The 9,330-nt window shown below is 64.4% G+C and overlaps 1 protein-coding gene across 2 annotated transcripts; it reads left to right on the plus strand.

Moving 5' to 3' along the window:
- The first annotated feature begins 1,760 nt into the window (after positions 1–1,760).
- LOC120391301 (myosin light polypeptide 6) lies at positions 1,761–7,792 on the plus strand. Of its 2 annotated transcripts, XM_039514807.1 has the most exons (7): positions 1,761–1,891; positions 2,385–2,412; positions 4,310–4,453; positions 5,154–5,327; positions 5,695–5,772; positions 6,228–6,267; positions 7,360–7,792. In XM_039514807.1, the coding sequence occupies exons 1-6, from the start codon at positions 1,889–1,891 to the stop codon at positions 6,254–6,256; spliced, it is 456 nt and encodes a 151-aa protein (XP_039370741.1). In that variant the 5' UTR covers positions 1,761–1,888; the 3' UTR covers positions 6,257–6,267; positions 7,360–7,792. The 2 variants fall into 2 exon arrangements, with proteins under 2 accessions (XP_039370741.1, XP_039370740.1); XM_039514806.1 differs by lacking the exon at positions 6,228–6,267.
- The last annotated feature ends 1,538 nt before the right edge of the window (positions 7,793–9,330 follow it).

The following is a 9,330-nucleotide window of genomic DNA, read 5'->3' on the forward strand; positions in this document are numbered from 1 at the left end:
GGTTTCCGGTATAGGGTGGTATTTATGTGACCATCGTTTATTAGCACAGTAGTGTCTAGGAAATGGACCGCTTGTGTGGATTGGTCTAGGCTGAGGTTGATGGTGGGATGGAAATTGTTAAAATCTCGGTGGAATTCCTCGAGGGCTTCTTTTCCATGATTGACAGAGCCAGAAGAGTACCCAGAAGCCACCTACTACAGGACAGGCCTAAAAAAGAAAATAACAGAACACCACTAGCCATCACCTACAGCCCCCAACTAAAACCTCTCCAGCGCATCATCAAAGATTTACAACCTATCCTTAAAGATGATCCTCACTCACAGATCTTGGGAGACAGGCCAGTCCTTGCTTATAGACAGCCTCCCAACCTGAAGCAAATACTCACCAGCAACCGCACACCATACAACATAAACACTAACCCAGGAACCTATCCTTGCAATAAAGCCCGATGCCAGCTCTGTCCACATATCCATTCAAGTGACACCATCACAGGACCTAATCACATCAGACACACCATCAGGGGCTCGTACACCTGCACATCTACCAACGTGATATATGCCATCATGTGCCAGCAATGCCCCTCTGCCATGTACATTGGCCAAACCGGACAGTCTCTACGCAAAAGAATAAATGGACACAAATCTGACATCAGGAATCATAACATTCAAAAACCAGTGGGAGAACACTTCAACCTTCCTAACCACTCAGTGACAGACTTGAAGGTGGCAATTTTGCAACAAAAAAACTTCAAAAACAGACTCCAAAGAGAGACTGCTGAACTTGAATTAATATGCAAACTAGATACCATTAACTGTGGTCTAAATAAAGACTGGGAATGGTTGGGTCATTACACCAATTGATTCTATTTCCCTATGTTAAGTTCTCCTCACACCTTCTATGGGCCATCTTAATTATCACTTCAAAAAGTTTTTTTTCCTCCTGCTAACGATAGCTCATCTCCAATTGATTAGACTCTGCCTGTTGGTATGCATACTTCCACCTTTTCATGTTCTCTGTATGTATAAATATCCCCTGTCTGTGTGTTCCATTCTATGCATCCGAAGAAGTGAGCTTTAGCTCACGAAAGCTCATGCTACAATAAATTTGTTAGTCTTTAAGGTGCCACAAGTACTCCTGTTTTTTTTGTCGGTAGACAGATACTGGGCTAGATGGACCTTTGGTCTGACCCGGTACGGCTGTTCTTATGCACCCCCTCGACCCCCCGCTGGGACCCCCCACTCCCAATGTGCCCCCAGCCCCCCACTGGGCCCCTCTCTGCTCCCCACATGCCCCCAACTCCCCCGCTGGGACCCCCTGCTCCCCATGCACCCCAGACCCCACGCTGGGACCCCCCTGCTCCCCAGACCCCCCGCTGGGACCCCCCTGCTCCCCATGCACCCCAGACCCCCCGCTGGGACCCCCCTGCTCCCCATTCACCCCAGACCCCCCGCTTGGAACCCCCTGCTCCCCAGACCCCCGCTGGGACCCCCCTGCTCCCCATGCACCCCAGACCCCCCGCTGCCCCCCCCCACCCTGTGTGCCCCCAGCCCCCTGTTGGGCCCCTCCCTGCTCCCCACGTGCCTCCAATCCCCTGCTGGGACCCCCCGCTCCCCCGCTCCCCGTGCACCCCCCGCCAGGCCCCATCTCGATGACTATCTATAGGCAAAGCCGGGGCTGGCGGCGAGCGACTCAGCCCCGCCCCCTTCCCGGGGCCCTTCATGAATAATGCAGCAGCTAATTAGCATAACGAGTGACGCAGCGCCCTGCCTTGGGCAGCCACTGGCGCGCGGGTGCCTGGGCGGTGACGTCAGAGCCAGTAGAAAGGGGCTGGCGGAGGCGAGTCCGCGCAGGGGCCATTGCAGGGAACGGAGCCGCAGCAGCCGCAGCCATGGTGGGGCGAGCTCCGGGCGGTGCACGGGGCTGGAGGGGGGCGAGCTCCGGGCGGTGCACGGGGCTGGAGGGGGGGCGAGCTCCGGGCGGTGCACGGGGCTGGCGGGGGGGCGAGCTCCGGGCGGTGCACGGGGCTGGAGGGCGGTGCACGGGGCTGGGGGCGAGCTCCGGGCGGTGCACGGGGCTGGGGGCGAGCTCTGGGCGGTGCACGGGGCGGGGGCGGTGCACGGGGCGGGGGGCGAGCTCCGGGCGGTGCACGGGGCTGGAGGGGGGGCGAGCTCCGGGCGGGGGGCGGGCGGTGCACGGGACTGGGGGGGGGCACGGTTAGGTTCCGGCTGCCCGAGGCCAGGGACATCCCCGGGACCTGACTCCAAGCCCGCCCCCCCCGGAAGGGAGCCCGCTGACAGCGCTTGTGGGGGTGCGGGGCTCGCGGGAAGGGGGGGTCCGGGCAGCCCCGCTGACGGCGGCCCCCCGCCCCTGTGCTTGCCTTGCAGTGCGATTTCTCCGAGGATCAGACGGCCGGTAAGTGCCTCCCCCTTGCGCGCTATTTTCATTTCGGGGGCGAATCCCTTGCGCGTCCCGCCGCTGCGGGTGCACTTACCGCTCTCTCCCTCCCTTGCAGACCTTCCTCCTCCTCTGTCACTAGCCTCCACTCTCCTCCCGTAGCCTCTTTCTAGCCGGCCGGTAAGTGGGGCGGGGCGTGTTTGCTCCCCCCCCCCCCCGGCTTAATACCGGGCCCCTCGCTTCTGGGGCGCAGGGGGTGAAATCTCTCCGGGCTGCTTTGGGCTCTTGCTGCTGTGGGGTTCCTGCCCCCCCAACCCCGGGTCTGGGGGTGACTCACCCCCCCCTTCCATGCGCGCATGGCTCACCCAGGAGCAGTTTCCTGGCCAAGCCTGCGAGCCTCCCTGCCGCGTTCCCCCAGCCAGGCCGGAGGCGGGGGGGAGAGCTGGTTTTAGGGGCGCTGCGCGGCCCCCTCGGCTGTGGGTTGCGGGGTGTGGCCGGCTGCGGGCGGGGTGTGATTGCACAGGGGAAAATGGCTGCACAGCTCCGCTCTCTGCTCCAAGTTGTGACACACTCCCAGCCGAGCCGGCTCCCGCCCTGGTGCCCCCCGGTGCCCCGCCGCTGGGGGGGGGGGGCACACCCGGAGCGGGGGAGGGGGGCGGCTGCCCCGCGGGTCGCGCCTGGAATGTTGTGTTGGAGGCGCAGCGCAATTCCTGCGCGGTGCCTTGCGCCGACTTCCTTATATGGGCACAAAACCCCGGCTGAGCGCAGGCTGCGCCTCCCTGCGCGGGGAGCGCCCCGCCGGGCGGTGGGGGGGGGGGGGGCACGGCTCGGCCAGCCCGGGAGCGGGGGGAATGTGGGTCTCGGCGAACCCACCGGCCAGACCCTCCCTGGGTCCCTTTTCCGGTGTTTGCTTTAGCTAAAGCAGGAAGTGACCTCCGACTCCTGGGTTCCCTCCCCAGCTCTGGGAGGGGAGTGGGGTCTATGGGGTCAGGGGGCTGGGAGCCCGGACTCCTGGGTTCTCTCCCCAGCTCTGGGAGAGGAGTGGGGTCTATGGGGTCAGGGGGCTGGGAGCCCGGACTCCTGGGTTCTCTCCCCAGCTCTGGGAGGGGACTGGGTTATGCCTCTGTTCCATTCCCATCTCTGCTGCTGGCTCTGGCCCGGGGCTCTCTGCTTTCCCATCCGTAAATCCTGGCTCGCTCCCATGAGGCGGGCGGTGGCTGTGGAGGTGCTGGGCAGGGCCTGTCTCATAGAAGGTGGCCCTACGGCCTCTTGCCTGGCCTCGGCTGCTGCCCTGTGGTCAAGTCCCTGATGCGAACGCCACTGGGGCTGGCCCGTGGGGCCTTGCGTGAGTCGATCCCCTGCCAGGGTGAAGCCGGCCCTGGGAGCGAGAGGTGCTAACCCGCTAGCCAGGGCGGATCCGTCCCCTGGCTCGGCCGCGGCGCCTGTGGGTTTCCCCTCTGAGATGGGGCTGGCGCAGAGAGACAGGGACTCGTCCCTGGGAATCTGGGGCAGAGCCGGGAAGCGGCGCCAGGGCTCTGCTCCGGCGCCTTATCCCTGAGGCCAGGCGGCCCCTCTAGCGCGGGTCGCTGCGGAGGGCAGGACACTAGATGTCTGGGGCCCGATCCCGTGCAGGGATCCTGGCCGACGCTGCCAGGAACCCTGGTAGGGGAATTATCGAGGGCTCTTCTCGTGCTGAAGCGCCTGCTTTCCTGTGGGCCCCCAGCTGCCGGGGGCGGGGGGCTTGGGGCTGAGGCTGCTGCACCGGCGTGTGCGGTTTGGCTGGAGCCGGCTGGGTACCAGGCAGCTCAGGGCTGGCCAAGGGGAGTTTGTTGTTTGAACCAAGGGGCGCAGGGCCCCCGCAGGCGGGATTAGCACCTGGGGCCACAGTGACACCCTCCCTGCCCCCCCCCCCCAGAGTTCAAGGAGGCTTTCCAGCTCTTCGACCGAACCGGGGATGGCAAGATCCTGTACAGCCAGTGCGGGGACGTGATGAGGGCCCTGGGCCAGAACCCCACCAACGCCGAGGTCATGAAGGTGCTGGGGAACCCCAAGAGCGATGGTGAGTGACTGGCAGGTGCTGCAGCAGCCCCAGCGCCAGGGGGCCTTGCCCGTCTCCCGCATCCCTGAGCTGGCGGCGGGTGGGAATGGGCCCTTCTCCCCGCCCCATTGGCTGGAGTGAGACAATGGCTCAACGGGGCTCAGACTGGCTTAAAACTTGGGGGGCTGCAGGGAACCCCCCCCCCCGCCTCTCTGGGGCTGGTTCTGTTGCTCAGAACAAGGAGGTTAATCTTGGGCCTGGCCTCCCCAGACCAATGGTCTGGGCTCAGCTGGGCTGCGGGCGATCTGGGTTCGAATCTCCAGTGCAGGGGGCTTGAAGCTGGGTCTTCGCCATCCCAGATGTGTAGCTGCCCCTCCCAGACGGAGGGGGGATTCTCTATGAAAAATACCCCCGGGTCTTGGTTTTGTCCCATGTAGAATGAGAATTTTTTTCCCCAAATTTCAAATTTCTCACCCAACGTTACCCGGCTCCCACCCGCGCTGAGCCCTGTGCCCAGCGCCGCCCCCCGCCCCCCAAACCTCTGCAGAATGGCTGGCGTCTGTGGGGGGCCTGGTGCCTGGGAGGCACCGTGCTCGCTGCTGTGAGCGTTCCCGTCCCTCGCTGGGTCCTGGCACAGGAGGGATTTGATGCTGCGGGGTGCCCGGCCTGGCAGGTGGCTGCCCAGAGAGCTGGTCTCAGCCGCGCCCCCTTCTCTCGCCAGAGATGAACATGAAGACGCTGAGTTTCGAGCAGTTCCTGCCCATGATGCAGACCATCGCCAAGAACAAGGACCAGGGCTGCTTCGAGGACTACGTGGAGGGGCTGCGGGTCTTCGACAAGGAGGGGAACGGCACCGTCATGGGGGCCGAGATCCGCCACGTCCTCGTGACCCTGGGTGAGGCGCTGACGCCGGCCTGGCAGAGGGGGCTGCTGCGGCTGGGGGAGGAGGGTAGCCGAAGGCCTCTGGCTGAGTCTCTTCCAGGGATGTCTGGGTCAGGGAGCAGCAGAGAAGACCGCGCCCCCCCCCCTCCCCCCAAGGGTCTCTCCAAGGTGGCTGGCGAAGGGGTGTCATTTCCCTGCAGCACAAAGCAGGTTGAACGGTGCCAACCTCTGGGAACAGAACCCAGGAGTCCTGGCTCCCAGCCCCCTGCTCCAGTCGCCGGTAGGCAGATGCGGGGCAGCGACTAGGAGGAAGGCCTGGGTGTCTGGTCACGGAGGCTGGGTTTGATGGGAGGTAGTAAAATCCCGTCTGTCCCCCACAGGGGAGAAGATGACGGAGGAAGAGGTGGAGATCCTGGTGGCCGGTCACGAAGACAGCAACGGCTGCATTAACTACGAAGGTGAGAGCTCGGGGGGCATCGGTGTCTTGGGATCAGCAGCTCTGGGTTTATCTCCAGAGGTTGCTTAACCCTGTGGCACCCGGTGGCTTTGGCTCCTGCTGTGCTGGGGGGAGGTGGGGAGGGGATTCCAACCTGGGGAGGGGGTGGGGCATGAATTCTCTCTCCCACGGCCAGAGCCTCTGGCTCGTTTTTTCCCTCCCCAGTGAGGACGCTGCAGCCCCTCGGGGCGTCTCCCACCCAAGGAACGAAGCGCCGGGGGCTGTGCTCAGAAACGGCAGCCCCTGACAGTGCCCCTGGGGGCGAGGCCGGCTCCCCTCCCCGGGGCGCGGACGCTGGGCCCGGCGGGTTGGGAGCTGGAGGCAGCCGGGCGCTGGCGTGTCCCCGGGGATCCCCTCGCGCTCGGTGGCGCCGTGTGTCCGGTGCGTTTGCTTGATGATGTCTGTTCCTTCCAACAGCGTTTGTGAGGCACATCTTGTCAGGGTGAAGCGGAGCGGGGTACGCCTCTTCCCGAACCCCTTCCCGAACCCCCCGCCCCCCCTTGGTTTTATTTTAAAGGAAGTCTGGTTTGCGCTCCCCCCCCAGCGTACCCCCCCCGGCATGTCTCTGCATGTAGCTGACTCTCTCTAGCGGGGGGGAAAGAGGCGGCTCTGCTGGGGGGCCATGCACCAAGTTTAAAGCAAGACTGTGTCACCTGTGTGGGTCTGGGGGGAGGTGGGGGGCAGATGGGGTGTCAGATGCAGCCTGGGCTGCTTGTGCCCTGTCCGGGGGGAGCTGCGTGTGCCTCTATCCTACCCCAGTGGGGCAGCCGCCCCCCTGCCTGTGGCGGAGCCCAGGGCTGCTGTGGGTAGGGAGCCCCGGGCAGGAGGCGGCCGCTGCCTGGTCCCATGGGCCGTAGGTTAACCCCACAGTCTTTCTTTAGGGAGCGGTGCAGTGGCTGCCTGCCTGGCCCCTTCTCTGTCTGATCCTCCCCCTCGAATGGCCTGTTCTCTGCTGTAGATAAAGTCAAGCTCTCCCCTCGCCGGGGGCAGGAAGCAGCGCGGCTTGTAGGCCCCCCCATGCCTGGCAGTAGCTGTAGAAACCGCGCTGCCCTCTTCTCTCCTCCCCCCTTTCCCCTCTGCCGCTGCGGGGTCGCGCTGCTCTGAGGACGGGATGCTGTGGACGGAAGAAAGTGTCCTGGGGCCGTGGGGTGAAGGGTGGGGCCTGGGCCAGCAGCCCTTGCCCTAGTGCAGGGGGGTGGGGGCTTCCCAGCCAGGAAGGGGAGAACAGAGCCCAGGCTGTGGGAGACCCAGTTATTACCAGCTGTGGGGTAAGTGGCCTGTGCATGGCCCCTGGGCTGGGAGCCAGGGGGCCCGTATGGCTCCGGAGGGCTGGGAGCTGGGGGGCCCAGGGCTCTCTGGGGAGGGGGGGGTGAAAGGGGGGCACTAGAGAACAGCTGCTGAAGCCTCTTTGCAAACCCTGGAAGAACCTGCCTGGAAGCCCCAGGCCCTGCGCGCATTAGCCCCAAGGACCCTTTCTCCCCCAGCGACCGAGGCGCCTCTCCCGCTGTGGGGCAGCTGCCCCCTCTCATGAGCACCCTTCTCTCCACAGAGCTGGTCCGGATGGTGCTGAGCGGATGAAGAGTCCAGCCGATCTCCCCCCGTCCTGTCCCGTCCCCCCCGTGGCCTCGGCTCGTGGCCGGGCGCTTGGGTTTATTCTGTTCTGTGCCTTTTCTACGCCCTCTGTAAACTTCTCCTCCCTGCGTGGACCAGAAGGAGACTTCAGTGCTGCAGGGGCTTGTCCCAGGGGTGCTCCCTGGGGGGGAGGGGGGGAGGATGAGTGATCCCTGTTTTTTCTGGGGTTCTTCTCCTCCCTCCCCCCGTTCTAACCCCTGCAGCAGTGCTCAGTTGTTTCTCCTTCCCGCTGCTTTCACTTAATAAACGGTTTGGAAAGTGGTGGCTTTTTGCCCTGTTTGGAAAGTGGGGGGCAGGGGCTGAACACAGCTCCTGGAAAGGGAGCAGCAGGGTGAGAGCGGCTCCTCAGATGGGTTCTGTGAAAAATGCAGCTGTTACGTGCCCGGCTATCTGAGCAGGAGCCAGTGGCCCGAGGGAAGGGGGTTCCTTCCATCGAAGAGCCCCCCAGCCTTGGGATCTCTCTCAGCCAACTTCTGAATAAGACTAACAGGGACAAATGGGGGGTGCTGGGGGGGAGGAGGATGGGCTGGTGCTGGGTGAAGGGGGTGAGGACACCCCTGAACCCTGCCTAGAGTAATACTGGCTCTTAGAGCCCTTTACAAGGGTGTGGGGAAACTGAGGCACAGAGGGGGACTGTGGGGGTGTTCCCAGCAGGTCACTAGCAGAGCTGGGACTAGCCAGGGGGGCTGCTGAGGGGCAGGGGTGTGTTCTGCCCACTAGGCTGCACTGCCAGGCGAAGCTGAGTAATGGAGTAGAGGTGCATAAAGCAGCAACCCCTGATCTCACCTCTACACGCTGGGGGCCAACAGTGTGTGTGGGGGAGACCCTGCCCTGCACAGCAGACCCACGGGCTGGCCATGGAATTAAAATGGCTGGTGAGGGGTAGGGGTGAGAGTGGCCCACAGCTGGGTGGGGGGGTGTTACCTGGCTCCAGTGACCTGCTGCATGGGGGGGCGCACACTGCCCCTGGCAAGCAGCCACTGGGGCTATGGGGGAAGGCCCTCACCCCCCCCCAACAATACTCCTGCAGCTCCTGGGGCGGGGGTGGTGTCACACCTACGAACAGCAGTGTGTGGGGGGCCCCCACGGGCCAGGCTGCTGCAGCACCGTGGGGCTCCTGCCCTCCTTTGGTGTGTCTCACTACCTGCTTGGCATCACCGGCACCACGGGGGGGGGGGCACTATTACCCCCCATGCATCTTACAGCGGGAAACTGAGGCACAAAGCCCCTTGCCCAGCTGCCACACCTTAGCCCAGGCCTGCAGTGCGTTTCCTGCCGCTCTGCTCCAGCAGGTTTGATGTTTCCCAGCAGTGGCTATTTTTAGCCTGGCCAGTGCTAGGAGCCTCCCAGGCGCCGCATCCCTGCAGCCAGCACCTTACATGGAGGGAAAACACCTTCCCAGCACCCTGCCCCCCCCCACTTCCCCCGCAGCAGGGTGGGTGCTGCAGCCCCTCAAAGCCAGCAGTGCCCCATGCCCTGGCGCAGGAAGCCGCCCGCTGCGTGGCAGGGCCCTGCCTGGCAGGGGTCCTGCGTGGGCTGCCCCCACCCAGCATCAGGGCCTGCACAGGCTGCCCCCACTCAGGGCTCTGGCCTCTGCACCATTTGCCCAAGGGCCTGCAGGGGCCGAAGGCCTGTGAGCACCGGGCAGGCAGCGCTTGGGCTCCCAGCAGGCCGAGCATCCCCCACCCCACAGGCTGTAACCCCCAGCTGGGCCTTACTGGAGCCTCAGCCGCCCTGGTACCACCCAGCCCAGGATGAGTCTCCCTCTCCCCCCCCCCCCAGCATGTCAGTCTGGGCACTTGGAGCAGCTCCATGGGGCCCACGGGGGCTAGGGTCAAAGCCACCAGTGCTGATCCCTGGCTGCTGGGGGCCCCGGCCCCAGCCCCTC

Source organism: Mauremys reevesii, linkage group 25, assembly GCF_016161935.1.
Source record: "Mauremys reevesii isolate NIE-2019 linkage group 25, ASM1616193v1, whole genome shotgun sequence".
Classification (NCBI taxonomy): domain Eukaryota; kingdom Metazoa; phylum Chordata; order Testudines; family Geoemydidae; genus Mauremys; species Mauremys reevesii.